The sequence below is a fragment of the Mustelus asterias genome, chromosome 27 (genome assembly GCF_964213995.1).
Source record: "Mustelus asterias chromosome 27, sMusAst1.hap1.1, whole genome shotgun sequence".
NCBI lineage: Eukaryota > Metazoa > Chordata > Chondrichthyes > Carcharhiniformes > Triakidae > Mustelus > Mustelus asterias.
The window spans coordinates 34,813,262-34,834,147 of NC_135827.1; the positions used below are offsets into that span (position 1 = coordinate 34,813,262).

Below are 20,886 nucleotides of genomic sequence, written 5' to 3' on the forward strand. Positions count from 1 at the left end.
CTCTCGTTGGAAACAGAGGTGTATTTTATGCCAAACTGGGACAAGAGACAGAAGCACTTGTTTAAAGTTTCACATGGAAGTGTACTCCCTCAGTTCTGCAGCTAATGTCATAATGTGGAGATGCCGAGGTTGGACTGGGGGTGGGCACAGTAAGAAGTCTCACAACACCAGGCGAAAGTCCAACAGGTTTATTTGGTATCACGAGCTTTCGGAGCGCTGCTCCTACATCAGGTGAGTGATGAAGGAGCAGCACATCGAAAACTCGTGATTCCAAATAAACCTGTTGGACTTTCACCTGGTGTTGTGAGGCAGGTAATGTCAGTCTACAATTAGTGCTCCAGATTCTGGATTGGGATGAGAATCTATAACTGATTTAGAGACAGGAGTGCTGACAGCTGACCCATGGTTGGGACTTGTTTTAGGAAAAAGTTGCAATTTTTCAATGTTGCTGCTATGAGCTGCAGTGCCGGGCCTGCCCGCTAGTTGGCAGAGTGACCCCCAGGCTGGGCAGCGCGCGGGGGCTGACGGGAGCTCCCGTCCTGCTTTGCGGTGGAGCGGCGGCCGCGCATGCGCGGGGCAGCGAGTTGGCGCCAAGGCGAAAATGGCGTCTTTCGTGGCGGAGGTTCTGGCTTCGTCCGGGCGGCTGGAGAAGGAGGACATCGGCACCAAGATCAGCAAGCTGGCCCGCAGGGTGGAGGAGGTGAAGGTAAAGGAAGGCTCTGCCCTGTCCTGTCTTCCTGCCCTGTCTGCCTGTCTTCCTGCCCTGTCTGCCTGTCTTCCTGCCCTGTCTGCCTGCCTTGCCTTGCCATGTCTGCCTGCCCTGCCCTGTCTGTCTGCCTGCCCTGCCCTGTCTGTCTGCCTGCCCTGTCTGTCTGTCTGACTGCTCCCCTGTCTGCTAGTCTCCCTGCTTCAGCTGCCCTGTCTATCCATCTGACTTGACATCCTTCCAGTGTCAGCTCTTGTTTATTGTTGGCTGGCAGCTTCTATATAGTTCAGTGGGATTTGGAGCCAGTCCTACTATTGATATTTTAGGCTTGTAATTTGTTATGAGAAATATTCCTAAATGTTCAACCTTTTTAGAAATAGTTTAACTGCTGTTGAAATATGCCTTGTCTGGCAAAATAAGACTAACACCAAACTAAGGTGTGTTTTTGTTTAAGAAAGTATAAAATATTTAATGCTGGGTTCAGTTGGAGGAATGTACTGTATCAACTGGAGTTGTAATTTGACTGTGAACGATACAGAATGTTACTACAGCTGAACCTGGAGTTTGTTTATATACTATCTTGAGTGCAACTCATGATTCTTTCCACTTAGTAAGGAAGTTAAAACTAGAGGACACAGCCTCAAAATAAAGGGGGGTCGGTTTAAGACAGAGTTGAGGAGGAACTTCTTCTCCCAGAGGGTGGTGAATCTCTGGAATTCTCTGCCCACTGAGGTGGTGGAGGCTACCTCGCTGAATATGTTTAAAGCGCGGATGGATGGATTCCTGATCGGTAAGGGAATTAAGGGTTATGGGGATCAGGCGGGTAAGTGGTACTGATCCACGTCAGATCAGCCATGATCTTATTGAATGGCGGGGCAGGCTCGAGGGGCTAGATGGCCTACTCCTGCTCCTATTTCTTATGTTCTTATGTTCTTATGACCATATTGTCTGTCAGATTAACAAGCCTGGAAAAAAGTAAAATAAATAATGAGCCAATTGGAAGAAAAGGCTAAAATGTGTCACTTTAATCATTAACGTTGATTGTATTCATAAATCTTGATGCCTTGTGACTATCTGGCAATGTTGACAACATTCTTTCTTTTCCTGGTCTTAATCCTGGACACGACCTGTGATGGATGTTTTAAGTTGTAATGCTTGAAATTAATTAGTAAATTGTAATAAAATTGAGATACAGAGAAACTGGATGTATAGGGCACGACCTGCGATGGGTATTTTAAGTTCTAATACTTTAATGAGTAAACATATAATAATATTGAGATACAGAGAAAATGGGTGTATAATTACTTATTTAAAGCTGTATCATAAAAATTCTTGAATTAGCCAATAATTACATTTTTTAAAAAGCGAATAACTGGCTCAAGAAAATTTATCCTGAATTATCATATCATTTAATTTGGTCAGCTGATTCTAGTAGGCTGTGTTTGTGATAATTTGGCTATTTGGTGCCTGATTTCAGTTAAAGAAATTTCTGGATAGTCTTATAGAAAATCAGACTATTGGCAACAGCATGAAGTCCAAGTACATAAAAGCATCTGTCTCCCGGCTTCCCAGGGTCTCCACCTCTCTGACTTCCTCCAGCCCAACAAGCGCACTATGTTCTTCCAATTCTGCCCCCTCATGCACCCCTTACCCTCTTTGTCCCATCCCTGGTGGTTTCGCTTTCAACTGTCTTTCCCGTAAGCTCTGCAGTTGCCTACCTAAAGCTCGGATGTTTCACCTCTCTTTAGGTCCATCTTAAAAACGTATCTCTTTAACCAAGCTGTTACTCAGCCATGTCAATATCTATTTCTGATCCTGGTCAATATTTATCTGATCACACTTTTGTGAAGGGCTTTGGGATATCTTCCTACATCACAGGTGCAATGTAAATGAAAAATGTTATGTTGCTTCCAAATATCTGGATAGATTAGATGCAGCCTAGAAATAAAGTATGGAAGTTACGCAGTTTTGTTGTTGTTTTAAATTTAGCAAGTCTGTTGTTGCCACTCGAAGGCTCCTAAGTGCTTGGTCCCAGGACCCTGGCTGCTGTGAGGCAGCAGTGCTAACCACTGTGCCACCGTGCATACTCAAACCAATGTACCTTTAATCCCTTATGTTAAGTTGCTCCAGCACTGGTGGACCTAACCCCAACTTTGACATCATGCAGATATAAATGTGATTTCCTTAAACAGCTCAGGTTCAGAAAGCCAAAATCTTTAATTGTGCCGTCAGTTGTTTTCTCATGGTTTAAGCAAAGTTCAAGCCTTTCACATAACCATGGCTCTATTTGCCAAAATCCTTTTGGATAGAAGAAAAAACAGCCACAAATGCAGATCTACGTGAATATTTCATTATAGCTGCTATTATATTTCACTGCAACCTGTTGGCAATGGCAAACCATTGTTAACAAAAGCTCCCAAGGAAACAGCTCAGGATGAAGCATTCGCAGACAATGGGCCAAGGACCTGTCTTCAGGCAGAGGATTGATAATGAATGAATATGTATAAAAGTTACACACTAACACTGGTTTTCTTATAGATGACGGTTTTTAAAATATGAAAATACATTTTTCATTATTTCACCAGTTTTATTCAGAGATGCTTTAAGCTGATTTAAGTTTTATTCAGAGATGACGTGGGCGGCACAGTGGTTAGCACTGATGCCTCACAGCGCCTGGGACCCGGGTTCAATTCCCGGCTTGGGTCACTGTCTGTGTGGAGTTTGCACGTTCTCCACACGTGGGTTTCATCCGGGTGCTCCGGTTTCCTCCCACAGTCCAAAAGACATGCTGGTTAGGTGCATTGACCATGGTAAATTCTCCCTCTGTGTACCCAAACAGGCACCAGAGTGTGGCGATTCGGGGATTTTCACAGTAAGTTCATTGCAATGTTAATGTAAGCCTACTTGTGACACTAATAAATAAAATAAACTTGTTATTTCAGCATGGTTTCATGCTGAGTACTTGAGTGTCAAGGTGATACGATAGTGCTGCTGAGGGGAATAAGAACTTTGTGAAACTTGTGGCTTAAAGGTACTTTCTTTCAGGGTGAAGTATGCGACATGATCAACAAGAAGTATGAGGAGTTCATCCCAAGTTTGAAAAATGGAGAGAATTTGGTAAATCAGGTGGACGGGATATCAATGGAGATCGACATTCTAAAGTCACAGATTGAAAACGAGGTAACTCAAGCAAGCAAGAATCCCACAGGAATAAATGACAGAAAACAGAAAGGCCTAAGCTAAAGCATTGCATGAAGTGTATTTCGTTCTCAGGCTAGTGCTCATTATACAGTGAACATTGAGCAGGGTTACGTGGGCAGCTGTATCTTGCTGCAGGGCTGATGGAGCTCTCTCAAAGAAGGTCAGCAAAATTGGTCTTGAATGCACGTACAGAGCTCTGCACCCGATTGCCAATTTTCGGTGTTGGGATGTGAGCAGAGTATTCATAAAATTCCACAGGATGTTCACCACAGAAACAGCCATTCGACCGAGTCAGTCCATGTCAGCATACTCCATTCTCATAAATCAATAGCAATGTTGTGTTAGTACAAAAGGTAAAATGCTCTGGCTGCTGCAATTATAATCAGAAAAAATATTGGTGATGCTCAGCAGACCAGGCAGCATCTGTGGAGGGAGAAAAAGAGTCAGCATCCCATGTCTGTGACCTGTAGACGGAACTGGAAAGTGTAATGAGTTTTAAGTGAGTACAGAAGCAAGAAATAGGGGGAGTGGAAGAAAGAACAAAAAGGAAAGTCTGTGATGGTGTGAAAGACGGGGGTGATTTTGGTTGGTATTAGGATGATGGTGTAAACCAAAAGGGAGTCATCACGAGACAAGTCAGGAAACAGAAGACAGAGCTGTTAACGACTACAGCAGAGTCATTATCAACATTGCCAACACGAGTTTTAAAATATCCACAAGCCCCAGTGAACTACTCAATACCCTTTTAAAACTAATACTACCTTGAATCCTGAGTATTGCTGCTGCTTTAGTGTTTGATGGGTTGTGCAGACTGCTTTACATCAGTTCTACGGCAGCAACGTAGGACTGCAGTAGATTTGGTTACCAAAATTTCATTGGCGCTTTTTTCAAGTTTTAAAATTGAACTTTCATCATACGAATGCAGACAATCCATTCTATAGAGAAGAAAAAGATGTGTTTTAAGATTATACATTTCACAGGATACTTCAGATTTGCTGCACAATCGTGCCGCACATAATCAACAATGAAAAGTTGTCAGCTTTTATGTCTCGCTTCCAGAAAGCTAGCGAACTGCTTACCTTAAATTTTATCTAGCCTCAAAGCACGTTTGTGAATTTATTTTTTCCTGTGTACCCAAAGGGATAAATTGTCTGGATTTCTTCAGTTAGGTGTAATGTTGCATAATAAAGTTGTGACTTGTATTGAATTTAGTAATCCATGAAACTAAGTTCAGAAGATATAGGAGCAGAATTAGGCCATTCAGCCCATCGAGTCTGCTCCGCCATTCGATCGTGGCTGATATGCTCCTTATCTCCATTTTCCTGCCTTCTCCCCATAACCTTTCAACCCATTACCAATTAAAAATCTGTCTAACTCAAATTTACTCACTGTCCCAGCATCCACTGCACTTTGGGGTAATGAATTCCACAGATTCACAACCCTTTGGGAGAAGTTATTTCTCCTCAACTCTGTTTTAAATTTGCTACCCCTTATCCTAAGACTATGTCCTCTCGTCCGAGAACCCACAGGAGGAAGCATCCGCTCCACGTCTACTTTATCCATACCTTCTATCATCTTGAATACCTCAATTCAATCTCCCCTCGCTCTTCTAAATTCCAGAGAATATTGGCCTAAACTGTTCAACCTCTCTTCATATGACAAACCCCATATCTCTGGAATCAATCTAGTGAACTAAGTTCTCAGTTTGATGGCGTCTTGTGTGTTTTAACAGGTTCAGAGAGATCTCCGCGTTGCTGTGACTGAGTTCAGTGAGCTGAAACAACAACTGGAGAAAAGTACAGTTTTACTGAGTGTGTTGATGCAGTTACACGAGGTGAGTAGCTGCTTTGCGTTCTGGGGTTTGGTTCCCTTCCGTCAGGTTTCTTGTCAGTGACTTTGACAGATTTCTGAGTTGGGTGAGTGAAAACTGTCCAGTTATCTCCATTCAATTCGTGAATGCTTTCAGCTATAAGATTCTTGCAGCCGTTGTTACTATTTGCTGCAAAGAAGAGGAAAGTAATGATCTGTGGAAGGGGGACATTTTGTATCAGTGACATTCGCTCTGAATGAAGAGGGTGGCAGAAACCTTGTGCATGAATCTCACACTGTAGCATTACTGATCAAATTTTAAAAATTGAAATAATAAAAGGATTTTGTTGAATAGTTTTCATGAAATGATCTGACTTTCATTATTACCCACTTAGTTGGCAACTTTGACATTTGTTCCTGTTCTGTGCTCTGAATACTATGTTTGTATTTTAAGCAATATTGGCAATAATCAATCTTGAAGCTTTATGCAAATACTTTGGCCTAATGGTATTACCGCTAGACTATTAATCCAGAAACTCAGCTAATGTTCTGGGGACTCAGGTTCGAATCCCGCCATGGCAATGATGGAATTTGAATTCGATTTTAAAAAAAATATCTGGAATTAAGAATCTACTGATGACCATGAAATGATTGTTGATTGTCGGAAAAACCCATCTGGTTCACTAATGTCCTTTAGGGAAGGAAATCTGCCGTCTGTACCTGGTCTGGCCTACATGTGACTCCAGAGCCACAGCAATGTGGTTGACTCTTAACTGTCGTCTGGCAACTAAGGATGGGCAATAAATGCTGGCCAGCCAGCGGCGCCCATGTCCCATGAATGAATGAAAAAAAACCTTGCCTGTTCTCAAAGGCAGGCCTTTTCCCTGTATAAGAGCAGAAAATGCTGTAGACATAAAGCCAATGAGGCAATATTTCTGAAAGTGAAAAAAAAAATCGTTCATGGGATGTGGACGTCGCTAACTGGGCCAACATTTATTGCCCATCCCTGATGCTATTTTAGAGTCAACCACATTGCTGTGGATCTGGAGTCAAGTAGGCCAGACCAGGTAAGGACGGCAGATTTCCTTCCCTAAAGGACTTTAGTGAACCAGCTGGGTTTTTTCCGACAATCGGCAATGGTTTCATGGTCACTTTAATTCCAGATTTTTATTGAATTCCAATTTCACTATCTGGTTTGGTGGGATTCGTATCTGTGTCCCCAGTGCACTACCCTGCGTCTCTGTGTCCCCAGTGCACTACCCTGCGTCTCTGTGTCCCCAGTGCACTACCCTGCGTCTCTGTGTCCCCAGTGCACTACCCTGCGTCTCTGTGTCCCCAGTGCACTACCCTGCGTCTCTGTGTCCCCAGTGCACTACCCTGCGTCTCTGGATTAATAGTGTAGTGACCACTGTGCCACTGCCTCCCCGAGGGGGAGGGGGGGTGAATCTCATGAGAAGTGGAAAATGGTGTACTTGTAATAGAATTGAATATAATTTTTTAAAAAAGAGCTATTGGGTCAAATGTGCAAATATGTTTTCTTTTGAAAACCGGGAGAGAAGAGGAGACTGGAGAAGAATTGCAGAGTGTATCTCAGGGAGGATGAAAATAAGTGGAATAAATCAAAACACAAATTGGTTTGTATCTGAAAAGTCATGAACGGATGAGGGAGGGAGGTCTGTTTTTTTTTGACTCCCTGTTGTCTGGGAAAGGTAGTGGAATGAATATTATTTTCTGTTGTTATCTTTTCCAGTTTGACACTGCCCTTGAAACACACCACCAAGCTCTGTTAGAAAAGAACTACATCAAATCTGCTACTTATCTTAAGAAGGTAAGTGCATCCATCCCACACAAACCTGTTCCTGGAACCAGATTATACGTACTGTAAATGAGACTCTAAGTTAGTTCTTGTGACGCTGAGTTACAGGTTCATTAAAACAGGATATAAAAATAAATTGCTGCCACTGCAGTCTCACTGCCATTGTACGGATGAGTTGATTATAATTTAAATTCTCTGAGCCTTGCTATCTGGCCCAAGTCTGAAATTTGCTGTAACTGCTCCATGCAAGTAGATTTTTCATTATTTCCCACTCAATGCCTCTGAAGTTTAATTGTAAACTCTGGTGTTCTGGGCACGTTGCTGTCATTATAGCTTTAAACTCCTTAATGGAAGCCGGAGATTCAGTTTTACTGAATCAAAAGAGAATTTGCATTTATATACAATCCTGTCATAGTTGTCACGCACACTGAGATGATTTGCATACTGTGAATTCACTTGTGCAACAAATAGCATGTCGGCAAATATGGGAATGATTGTGCACAGCAAGATCTCAGATTAAACTATTCGTTTCTTTGGGGTGTTGGCGTTGGTTGAGGGACAATGTTGATCAGGGCACCATGGAAATTCTCTGCTCTTCCAATGTAGGCATGTGAATTTTAACATCCATCAACTGGACAGACAGGTCTCGCTCAGTTTAACATTTATATTTGCCCATGAGCAGATGTTTTGGTTTATATCCCTAAAATGCCGCGGCACGGTGGCAGAGTGGTTAGCACTGCTGCCTCAAAGCGCCAAGGACCCGGGTTCAGTTCTGGCCTCGGGTGACTGCCTTTGTGGACCTTGCACCCTCTCCCCTGTGCCTGCGTGGGTTTCCTCCGAGTGCTCCGGTTTCCTCCCACAGTCTGAAAGACATGCTGGTTAGGCGGATTGGCCAAACTAAATTGTCCTGTAGCGTCAGGGGGATTAACAGGGTAAATATGTGGGGTTACAGGGATAGGGCCTGGATGGGATAGTTGTTAGTGTAGGCTCGATGGGCCAAACGGCTTCCTTCTGCACTGCAAGGATTCTGTGATATATTAGTGGCCAGATGAAAAGATGCACCGTTTAGTTTTTTTTCAAGTGTCTGAATTCCGTTATGGCTGCAACTGAGTTCACCAATCCCTTGTTTCTGCTTATTTGCATCAGGCACAGTCCAACCTGACCCTGCTAAAATCAAGGAAGGGAGTTGAGCTGAAGATGTTGCAAGCGCTTCACACGGAGCTCATTGTACAGAAAGAGAAGTTGCTGTATCATCTGGGTGAGGAGTGGAAGCAGTTGACAGTTTGGAACTTGCCTCCTTCACCAGCACCTACAAAAGGTGAATCAACTGTTTTTTTGGAGGAATTAAATAATATAACTTAGGTGGGAAGGAGGTCTCGTGGTGTAGTGGTCGTGCCCTTACCTCTGAGCCAGAAGCGCTGGGTTCTAGTCCCACTCGAGGACTTGATGGCCACGGAAGGTGCTTTTGTAATGTGGCCAAACAAGTTAATTATCAGCCTGTACATCTTTTCAAATGTACCTCATGGTAGGAAGTGAAAACAGGAGAGTTTCGTGCTCTGTCATACTATAGAAAGCAATAACACACCACTACAGTACTTTGCCAAGCATAATCATGGACCAATCCATGGAAGTCTTGTTGCCAATGCCCTCGTAGGGAATGGTATTTGAAGGAGGGTGAGGGGCTAAGATATTAGCTGTGAATAACTGGATATATTTGGAGAAATCTAGTTACGTCAGTCTTACAAATATTCTGTTAAAACACCTTTTCTGTTGATGTTTACGATTGACAATTCCTGTGTCCTTATTGACAGTGAAAACTGCCTATGGAGTTACAGTTGCTCACCAGTGGAATTGCTGTAGTACCAGCATTTGGGATGAGGTGTAACTAATATGACAGTTTACATAGCGTATAATAAATGAAGTAAGAGTTTATGATAGGAATGTAACAATAAGGACTGGGATGGCACAGTGGTTAGCACTGCTGCCTCACAGCGCCAGGGACCTGGGGTTCGGTTCCTGTCTTGGGTCACTGTCTGTGTGGAGTTTGCACCTTCTCCCCGTGTCTGCGTGTGTTTTCTCCGGGTGCTCCGGTTTCCATCCACAGTCCAAAGATGTGCAGGTTAGGTGAATTGGCCATGCTAAATTCTCCCTCAGTGTAACCCGAACAGGCGCCGGAATGTGGCGACTAGGGGTTTTTCACAGTAACTTCATTGCAGTGTTAATGTAAGCCTACTTGTGACTAATAAATAAACTTGAAAGAGGGACTGCATTACACATGTGCACCTTGGTCCGATAAATTGGCCGTAATTCCTCATTTGCTTTGTATGTGAGTCAATCTCTCAATACAATGTAAAATATGCTAATCCCAATTTGATAATATATCCTCTCTCACTTTATTGGCAAGTCTATTGTAAAACAGCATAATCAGCTAATGAGCAACACCTTGAGAGATGCAATATAAATGCAAATACCTATAATTAAAACAGTATATCGGGTATTATGTTTTTTATTTATTCCCCCACCCCCGGCCACTTAATCCTGGCTTTTAGAGTCATAGAGGTTTACAGCATGGAAACAGGCCCTTCGGCCCAACTTGTCCACGCCACCTTTTTTTTTTAAACCCCTAAGCTAATCCCAATTGCCCGCATTTGGCCTATATCCCTCCATACCCGTTGTACCCATGTAACTATCTAAATGCTTTTTAAAAGATAAAATTGTACCCGCCTCTACTACTACCTCTGGCAGCTTGTTCCAGACATTCACCACCCTCTGTGTGAAACAATTGCCCCTCTGGACACTTTTGTATCTCTCCCCTCTCACCGTAAACCTATGCCCTCTAGCTTTAACTCCCCTACCTTTGGGAAAAGATATTGACTATCTACCTTGTCTATGCCCCTCATTATTTTATAGACCTCTCTAAGGTCACCCCTCAGCCTACTACACTCCAGAGAAAAAAGTCCCAGTCTATTCAGCCTCTCCTTATAACTTAATCCATCAAGTCCCGGTAGCATCCTAGTAAATCTTTGCTGCACTCTTTCTAGTTTAATAATATCCTTTCTATAATAGGGTCACCAGAATTGCACACAGTATGCCAAGTGTGGCCTCACCAATGTCTTGTACAACTTCAACAAGACGTCCCAACTCCTGTATTCAATGTTCTGACCGATGAAACCAAAGCATGCCGAATGCCTTCTTCACCACTCTGTCCACCTGTGACTCCACTTTGAAGGAGCTATGAACATGTACTCCTAGATCTCTTTGTTCTGTAACTCTCCCCAACACCCTACCATTAACTGAGTAAGTCCTGCCCTGGTTCAATCTACCAAAATGCATTACCTCGCATTTGTCTAAATTAAACTCCATCTGCCATTTGTCAGCCCACTGGCCCAATTGATCAAGATCCCGTTGCAATTGGAGATAACTTCCTTCACTGTCCACTATGCCACCAATCTTGGTGTCATCTGCAAACTTACGAACCATGCACCCTATATTTTCATCCAAATCATTAATATAAATGACAAATAACAGTGGACCCAGCACTGATCCCTGAGGCACACCGCTGGTCACAGGCCTCCAGTTTGAAAGACAACCCTCTACAACCACCCTCTGGCTTCTGTCAAGAAGCCAATTTTGTATCCATTTAGATACCCCACCCTGAATCCCGTGAGATTTAACTTTATGCAGCAACCTACCATGCGGTACCTTGCCAAAGGCCTTGCTAAAGTCCATGTAGACAACATCAACATTTTCTGTTGTGTTTTTATCAGAATTTGAATAACTTTATTTTTAACCTTGTCTTTTATTTTCTTTCCATGCATAGGTAACTCTTACATCATTATGGGTTAGTTTTAGATCCTAACTAACTTTTCTCCAGCATCCTGATGCAAAAGAAACTTGTGCACCATTGTTCAGTATTTTTCTACTCCTGCACAGACAAGTTTTTGATGCGATGATTAAAACTGTTGACGTAAGGGTGGAGCTGACCACTTGTTGCTGTTTTCTCCCCAGCTGAAGATTTATTGGGGTGGACGTTGAAGACTGAACTGCGCTTGTGCAACATGACGTCAAAGAAGAAGAGTGATCTTGAGCTTCTGCTTATGTCGATACTTCAAGGCTTTGCTATTCTTGGTGAATTGAACAGGAAGCTGAAATTCTTCAGTAAGCAATTTTAACTAATAGAATATTCCAGGTTAATATTTTCCGTTGTGGCCAGGACATGTTGAGTGTTGTAAATTTTGGGCACAGTAGATCACAAATATAGTTGAGCAATCATTACCTTGAGTTGGATGAAGTCCTAGAAGATAAAGCACATTACTGGTATATGGCTATACGGTGGCATGGATTGCTAGGAAACAGCGTTTGATGTTTGATGCATGGTGGCACAGTGATTAGCACCTTACAGAAAGAACCTGGATTCAATTCCAGCCTTGGGTGACTGTCTGTGTGGAGTTTGCACGTTCTCCCTGTGTCTGCGTGGGTTTCCTCCGGGTGCTCCAGTTTCCTCCCACACTCCAAAGATGTGCAGGTTCGGCGAATTGGCCATGCTAAATTGCCCCTTAGTGTCCTAAGATGTATAGGTTAGATGGATTAGCTATGGTAAATGTGTGGGGTTACAGGGATGGGTAGGAAAGGGCCTGGGACTGTCAGAGAGAGTCATAGAATCCTACAGTGCAAAAAGAGGCCATTCGGCCCATCGAGTCTGCACCAACTACAATCCCATCCAGGCCCTATCCCCATATCCCTACATATTTACCCACTAATTCCTCTAACCTATGCATCCTGGGACACTAAGGGGCAATTTTTAGAATGGCCAATCAACCTAGCCCGCACATCTTTGGACTATGGGAGGAAACTGGAGCACTCGGAGGAAACCCACGCAGACACAGGGAGAATGTGCAAACTCCACGCAGACAGTGACCTGAGCCGGGATTCGAATCCAGGTCCCTGGAGCTGTGATGCAGCAGTGCTAACCACTGTGCTACCATGCCACCCAAGGTGTAGAGGAGGCCATTCACCCATCAAGTCGGTGCAGACTCGATGGGTGAATGGCCTCCTCTACACCTTGGGAGTCTGTGATTCTATTCTGTATTTGCCTTTTGAGTTTTGGGGGGAAAAAACCGTTAAATTTTTATAGTTCTAACAGTAAAACTTGTCTACGTTCCATATGGCAAGCCTATACCAGTCCTTTTCTACGTAGCATCAAAGTCTGAGAACCAGTCTTCCAACAGTAGATCTACAAGAGCAGTGAAATGTACCTCAAATATTAGCTTGCCCAATCACAAAATAATTTCTCTCTGCAGATCGAAGCTTTTATATCCATAGTTTCTGAATCAAAACTGTAGGACTTCCTTAGTGCTAGCAGGTTTGAGATGTCTGACTGGAGAATTACAAAAAATAATGAACACTCGAGCTTCAGTTAATCATTAAAATTTTTTTACTGTTTTCCAATACAATGCATTCAATGCACTGTTGGTCAAATGATGGAATGCACACCAATGTGGAGTTAGAAGGAGTTTATATCTACAGCTAATCCACAAATGGGCAGTTCCACATTGATTGTAGACTTCAGTGATTGACTAGGTTCTCTCTCACCATCTCCATTGTTTGCAGTACTGAAATTCTAAAGCTGCTGTCTTTAGTTCCATGAGTATGTGCTCTGTTGGGGGTGGGTCCTTACCACCCTGATGTCCTTTGGCTGAACTCACTTCAGGTCGACTAAGTTGGCAGCTTTCCAGATGTGAAGCCTGAGTGTGTGTTTGTTGGCAAGTTATTAGTTGCACTTATCAGTTCCTCTGGACACTGACTGATACAGATCTGGCTTTCTGGACCTTCAAGGTCTGCCTTTTTAAAAATAAATTTGACCTCTGCTGATAAAAGTGTGGCTCCCGTGTAAGCAAATTGCATCCCACAGTCCAACAAACCTGAGCAAATGTTTTCCAAAATCTTACTCCCAATGCCTTAAAGCATGATAGCTGACAGTGATGCTAAACTGCTTTGGTAGTGTTTTTTTTCACTTGCAAAGTTTCACTCTATCGTGGTTTCAGATTGAAGTGGAGAAATTCATGCAGTTTTAACATGTCCATAAAAACGTTTATTATTAATTATTACTTTTATTTATTTTGAAAATCAGCCAGTTAACTGGCAAATTTCATTTCCTGCAGTGGGGAAGGGAGAGAGTTGTTCCATTGTGGGCAGTGGTTGAGGTCATGTCTTTGAGTGCACGTTTGGGACAAATGATGCACTTTACGGTTGCATGGCGGTAGAAAATCATTCATGGTTTTGCCCTGGATCTTTCATAACTTAGTGTGAATTCATGTCTTTGAATTGTGTAGGTCAGATCCTGATGAAATACATTTTGAAACCTCTGGTTGTTGATCCTTCCCTTGATGTTGAGATTGAACTTCAGACGCAAGATGCAGTATTACGGTTCAGTGCAACTGAAAGGCAATCTGATCATGCCTCGCCAACAGAGGTTTACCAGAAGGTGATCACTGTATTGGAGTTCCTACACCAACATCTTCTTTGTATGTATACATTCTTTACTTTGTCCGCTCTGCAATGGGAATTTTGTTTACATAACATAAGGAATTTTTGTTTGTTGCCTTATTAAGGAGATCACAGAATTGTTACAGTGCAGAAGGAAGCAATTCGGCCCATCATATCTGCACTGACTCTCCAAATAAGCGTTAAGACTTGTATCATTCTCCTGCCTTTTCCCTGTACCCCTGCACAAATAATCATCTAATTCCCTTGAGTGCTTCAATGGAACCTGAGTCTGCCAAATTTCCAGGCCGTGCGTTCCACACCCAAGCCACTCGCTGTGTTAAAATGTTTTGTTCTCTCATTGTATTTGTTTCTTTTGCCAACCACTTTAAATTTGTACCCTCTTATCTTGGGTGACTGCCCAAAGATGTGCAGGTTAGGTGAATTGGCCATGGTAAGTTGTCCTTAATGTCCAAAGATGTGTAGGTTGGGGGATTAGCCATGGTAAATGTGCAGGGTTACGGGGATAGAACAAAGAACACACTGACTGCAGGAACCATATCTTTCATGCAGAATCCAGTTGAAATTTTGTGTGATGTCCAAATGAGTTTAAAAGTCTTGATAACTGCAGGACTCAACTGCCCGTGAATTGAACTTCTGAGATAGCCAAGCTGAGAAGAGAAGGAGAGAGAGAGTTCATAGAAATCATAGAAACCCTACAGTGCAGAAGGAGGCCATTCGGCCCATCGAGTCTGCACTGACCACAATCCCACCCAGGCCCTACCCCCACATATTTACCCGCTAATCCCTCTAATCTACGCATCCCAGGACTCTAAGGGGCATTTTTTAACCTGGCCAATCAACCTAACCCGCACATCTTTGGACTGTGGGAGGAAACCGGAGCACCCGGAGGAAACCCACGCAGACACGAGGAGAATGTGAAAACTCCACACAGACAGTGACCCGAGCAGGGAATCGAACCTGGGACCCTGGAGCTGTGAAGCAGCAGTGCTAACCACTGTGCTACCGTGCCGCCCCAGTTCTTAGATGTAAGACTCCACAGTTGAAGGACATTAGAACCAGCAGCGTTCTGGCCAGAGGTGGCTACGTTTAAAATTCTAGCAAGACCTGTGCTGAACTGTAAGCCTACAACGGATGGCACAGTGGTTAGCACTGCTGCCTCACAGCGCCAGGGACCCAGGTTCAATTTTGGCCTCGGGTCACTGTGCGGAGTTTGCACATTCTCCCCGTATCTGCGTGAATTTCCTCTGGGTGCTCTGGTTTTCTCCCATTGTCCAAAGATGCGCAGGTTAGATGGATTGGCCATGTTAAATTGACCCTAGTGTCGGGGGATTAGCTAGGGTAAATATGTGGGGTCACAGGAATAGGGCCTGGATGGGATTGTGGTCAGTGCAGACTCGATGGGCTCCTTCTGCACTGTAGGGATTCTATGATTCTAACTGTGGAACATTGGATGGAAATTTAAAGAGACAACCTTTCTAGGAGTAAGCAGAAGGTGCAACAAATCTCAGCCCTTATGAAAATCTTCAAAACAATGCACAGACCAAGTGGTTAATCTTCCAAGTTCTTGATAATTATTTAACCTGTGTTCTTGGGGGGAGGTCAAGTGGGTGTAGAAAGGAAGTTGCTAAGGAGTTTGGTTTGGAGTATAAATAACCATGTTCATTGAACTTTAGATACCTTTAATGGAAATATTCATTTTAGAGCGAGGTTATTATTATTCATGTTCTTTGATTTTGATCATGTGCCTTACAGCTTCCTTCATTCTTTTAGTAAAAACCTGTGTTATCCAATTTCCAAAATAAACACCATTACTGGTCTCCACCAACATCATAGCAATGGGATGTCCTTAGGCTATGAAAAGTGCTGCACAAACATAAGCCTTTCCTTCTTTGCAACACGTCTGCCCTGGAGTGTTTGGGTGAGGCAGGGTAAATGGAGCTTTATTCTGAATCTAATAAAAGGAAAATACTACAGATGCTGGAATCTGAAACAAAAACGGAAAATGCTGGAAAATTTCAGCAGGTCCGACGGCATCTGTGGGGAGAGAAACAGAGCTAATGCCTCGAGTCCGTATGACTCTTCCTCAGAACTAAAGAGGGCTTGAAATTACTCTCTTTTTTGTTTTTCGGTTTCCTTGGTTTGCCCCAATACAATCCCATCCCGCCCCCACAGGGCCATCTGTCACCTGTTTCTCAGTTTTGCTTTCACTGAGCTTTGTTGTCTTATTAACACATTCTGCTATCTGACTTTGATGTCACTATTAACACTTCAGTCCTTAATGCGACCATTAACAACCAATTTGTTATATATACAACATCTTTGTCAACCTCTCCTTAGCTCTGTCCCACACTTTCAGGACCACTTCCTCCACCCCCTCTTCGACTATATCAGTGGTTCCCAAAGGGTGCGCCGTGCCACATTGGTGCGGCGAGAGAGGATGGCAAGTGTGGCGGGAAGATTCAAGGACAATCAAAGAAACATTTAAACATGGTTTAAACAAGCATTGTTTTATACTTTCTGGATGTCCCATGATATTATAAAGTAGTTGTGTTCTATGTTATGAATCAAGCACTGCTAGGATTTGTTTTTTTTGTTTTTGAATGTATTTCTTATCAAGTAAAAAATTTGGTGTGGCGCAAGCAAATTTTTATTCCAAAAGTGCGGCCCAGTGAAAAACATTTGGGAACCACTGGACTATATAATTGACCACATTTCTACCCATCGGTTCTGTAGAAGAGTCGATAGGGCAGGGTTATGGGCCTAGGTAGAGTGCTCTTTCGGAGGGTTGGTGCAGACTCGATGGGCCAAATGGCCTCCTTCTGCCCTGCAGGGATTCTATGGATTTGTTCCCCTCCATCCTGTAATTTCACCCCTTTTGTCCCATAGCTCTAAATCAAATAGATTCTGTCCTTGAACTCTCTGGGGCATCCTCTTCCTCCAGCACTGCAATGCCGAAGCTGTTTTCCTGTGAAATTAGTCCAATAGCATCATTTCAAATATAACACTTGCAATTGGATGTGTAAAATATTGACTGTGTCTTTCCTTCCATATTTGTATTAGACGTGTCTCAATGGGATTCCGAGATTTGTAATGTGAAGCAGGATGTAATCTTAGCGGAGATGGTGGGAGATATGATCTGGGAGGATTTATCAGAAATTATTATCAAGGACTGTTTAGTATATTCTATACCAGCAAACAGCAGCCAGTTGGATCAGTACGAAGAGGTAAGAAAAACCCAAAATGAACTTTACCAATGGCTGGGGAGAAATTGACCAGCAGCCACTCTTGGTCCTGCTTTGTGGAACTTGTTGCTTAACTATTTTGCAGCCCTTGTGTTATAAGGATTTCTGATTTATAATAAGTTGATGGATTTTGGGAGAGCTAATGTGTCCCTTGAAAAATATATATTTTTGTGCGTGTATTATCTATAGTGTTTCATAAGATGTTCACTCGGGGTGGCACAGTGGTCAGCGCTGCTGCCTCCTGTTTCGAGGTTTGGCCCACTGCTCAGCTATTATTGAAAAATGTCAACACAAGAATTTCCAATCGATTTTGCTTTGTTAACCTCGCACTGTAATTGCAGACTCTGGTCCCTAAGTGAATTACTAGAGCAAGCACCTGTGTCTTCCTTGTCATCATCTTGTATATTTGGAAGAAAGTTTGCTTACAAACTGACAGTGGGCTATTTACTAAGATACGTGCTCATGGATTGAGTTGCTAACTATAAAAATCATTAAAAGTGGAAATAATCAATCCAGCATATACTAATGCTCTGAGCCAATACCAAACGTGCAAATGCTTCTTACAATTCATGATGTAATAAGAGACAATTTGACCACCACACCTTGACATTCAATGGCATCACCATCACTGAATCCCCACCACTGTCAACATCTTTGGGGTTACCATTGACCAGAAACTCACTGGACTCGCCACAGAAATATAGTGGCTACAAGAGCAGGTCAGAGGCGAGGAATACTGCGGCGAGTAACTCACCTCCTGACTCCCCAAAGCCTATCCACCATCTACAAGGCACAAGTCAAGGGTGTGATGGAATACTCTCCACTGCCTGGATGGGTGCAGCTCCAACAACACTCAAGAAGCTCGACACCATCCTGTACAAAGCAGCCCGCTTGATTGGCACCACATCCACAAACATCCACTCGCTCCACCACTGACACTCAGTGGCAGCAGTGTGTAGTATCTCCAAGATGCACTAAACCTACAATCATTTCCATCTAGAAGGACAGTCTACAAGATACATTGCAGCAATTCACCAAAGATCCTTGGACAAAACCTTCCAAACCCATGACCACTTCCATCTAGAAAGACAAGGGCAGCAGATACATGAGAACACCATCACCTGCAAGTTTCCCTCCAAGCCACTCACCATCCTGACTTGGAAATATATCGCCATCCCTTCGCAGTCGCTGGGTCAAAATCCTGGAATTCCCTCCCTAACGGCATTGTGGGTCAACCCACAGAACATGGTCTGCAGCGATTCAAGAAGGCAGCTCACCACCACCTTCTCAAGGGCAACTAGGGACGGGCAATAAATGCTGGCCAGACAGCGGCGTCCATGTCCCATGAATGGATTTTTAAAAAGCGTCAGACCAAAGCGAATTATTGATAAAGGTGCTTCCCTGTGTCTCTGGATGGAATCAATACGTCTCTCCCAACATTGTAGATAAAAGATTTGGCAGGAAAGTGGGCATGGTGATCTTATATTCACCCTCTTTCCTCACAGGAGAAGACTTCCATCTCTGCCCTGTACTGTTGAGTAGTCTCACAACACCAGGTTAAAGTCCAACAAGTTTATTTGGTAGCACGAGCTTTCGGAGCGCTGCTCCTTCATCAGGTGAGTGCCTCAGGCACTCACCTGATGAAGGAGCAGTGCTCCAAAAGCTCGTGCTACCAAATAAACCTGTTGGATTTTAACCTGGTGTTATGAGACTACTTATTGTGGCTACCCCAGTCCAACGCCGGCAACTCCACATCCTGTACTGTTGAGCGCGCTGATTCTTTCCCAAATGAATTGAGTTGATTTTCCAATGAGCAGGAGCCCCCCCCCCCCCCCCCCCCCCCGTTCCTGTGACTGCATAAAGCTACTAAAGGAAGCTAAGATGTGCTTTTGGGGAAAAGCCAAATCTAATGCTTTCATTTCCAGACAAACTTAACTGTGGAACCAGCCGGGCTGATGCATGGTGGATTAGTTTGTACAAACATCTGATCCTATGGGCTTTGCTGTACATCCTTTTCTTTGTTTTTTGTTGTATGAACATGTTGCAGCTTCACTAGTTGTAGATACCCGAGAGGGCTCTGTAATTGAGTTTTGAGGGACATAAATGAGAGCAGAATATTGTTATTGAGTTCACACATCATGGTTTATTGCTTTTTCTGGCATTGATTTGTATGTGTGCGTTTTTCTGCCCCCTTTCCCCTTCCAGGTGATAAAAGAAACAGATAAGTTCGAGAAGAAGCTTAAAGAGATGCAGTTTTTGCGGGACCAATCCACAGACTTGTTAAAATATGCAAGGAATGTAAATGTTCACTTTGCCAGTAAGAAGTGTCAAGATGTGATAGTCACTGCCAGAAACCTGATGACATCCGAGATCCACAATACTGTCAAGGTGAATTAAGCCCTAAGCAGTCATACTGATTTGGAAGGGAGGTTAATTGGGGGCAGGGCTGACCATATCTTGAGTCCTCTGCAATTTTGTTTTTAATGTAATTATAATAGTGTTGGAATATTGTCAACGGGATGCAACTAATATCTTGATCGCAAGAAATATTGGCCTATGACTTATAACATTGCTTAGATCTGTTAAGCAAGCAACATGTTTTCTTCCACATGGTCACTAAGTTTATTTAATTTTGATAACAGTTTGCTATTGGAGAGAAAGCACCATTACATGTCTGGATAGGGTGGACTCTCAGAGGCTATTTCCAAGGGCTGAAATGGTTGCTACGAGAGGACACAGGTTTAAGGTGCTGGGGGGTAGGTACAGGGGGGATGTCAGGGGTAAGTTTTTCACTCAGAGGGTGGTGGGTGAGTGGAATCGGCTGACGTCGGTGGTGGTGGAGGCAAACTCGTTGGGGTCTTTTAAGAGACTTCTGGATGAGTACATGGGATTTAATGGGATTGAGGGCTATAGATAGGCCTAGAGGTGGGGATGTGATCGGCGCAACTTGTGGGCCGAAGGGCCTGTTTGTGCTGTGGCTTTCTATGTTCTATGTCAAACTTGTGAAACACACTCAGTACATTTCATTCTTCCCACAACTGTACTTTGCCTAATGTCTCATAATTCAAAGTACTTTTCTCCACAGCCTAAGTCTGAATAATACACGGGGCGGCACGGTGACACAGTGGTTAGCACTGCTGCCTCACAGCGCCAGGGACCCGGGTTCGATTCCGGCCTTGGGTGACTGTCTCTCTGGAATTTGCACATCCTCCCCGTGTCTGCGTGGGTTTCCTCCGGGTGCTCTGGTTTCCTCCCACAGTTCAAAGATGTGCATGTTAGGTTGATTGGCCATGCTAAATTGACCCTAGTGCGAGGGGGGATTAGCAGGGTAAATATGTAGGATTATGGGAATGATGCCTGGGTGGGATTGTGATCGGCGTAGGCTCGATGGGCCGAATGGCCTCCTTCTGCACTGTCGAGATTCTACAATTTGGGCATGTTGCAGCGCTTGGAAGCTCAATGTTGAGCTGGGAAGCTTTAGATTCTGACCTTTCTTCTCTGTCTTAAATCCCTACATCCCATGTATGTATATCCGCCAGTGCAACCCCCATTCCTTCCTCCCCCCCCCACCTCACACCAGATCTTCTGCCTTTTGTTCTTCGTTG

General features: G+C 43.6%; 1 protein-coding gene across 2 annotated transcripts in view; it reads left to right on the plus strand.

Annotated features, from left to right (window-relative positions):
* The first annotated feature begins 552 nt into the window (after positions 1-552).
* zw10 (zw10 kinetochore protein) overlaps positions 553-20,886 on the plus strand; it is a 41,650-nt gene continuing 21,316 nt past the window's right edge. The window contains exons 1-9 of one of the 2 annotated variants that reach the window (XM_078199018.1): positions 553-706; positions 3,752-3,886; positions 5,640-5,741; positions 7,467-7,544; positions 8,679-8,850; positions 11,541-11,690; positions 13,865-14,056; positions 17,100-17,263; positions 19,487-19,669. In XM_078199018.1, coding sequence (XP_078055144.1) covers positions 602-706; positions 3,752-3,886; positions 5,640-5,741; positions 7,467-7,544; positions 8,679-8,850; positions 11,541-11,690; positions 13,865-14,056; positions 17,100-17,263; positions 19,487-19,669 — 1,281 coding nt within the window. In that variant the 5' untranslated portion in view covers positions 553-601. Of the gene's footprint in view, positions 707-1,000; positions 1,144-3,751; positions 3,887-5,639; positions 5,742-7,466; positions 7,545-8,678; positions 8,851-11,540; positions 11,691-13,864; positions 14,057-17,099; positions 17,264-19,486; positions 19,670-20,886 lie in introns of those variants that run through there. The other variant, XM_078199019.1, reaches the window with a different exon arrangement.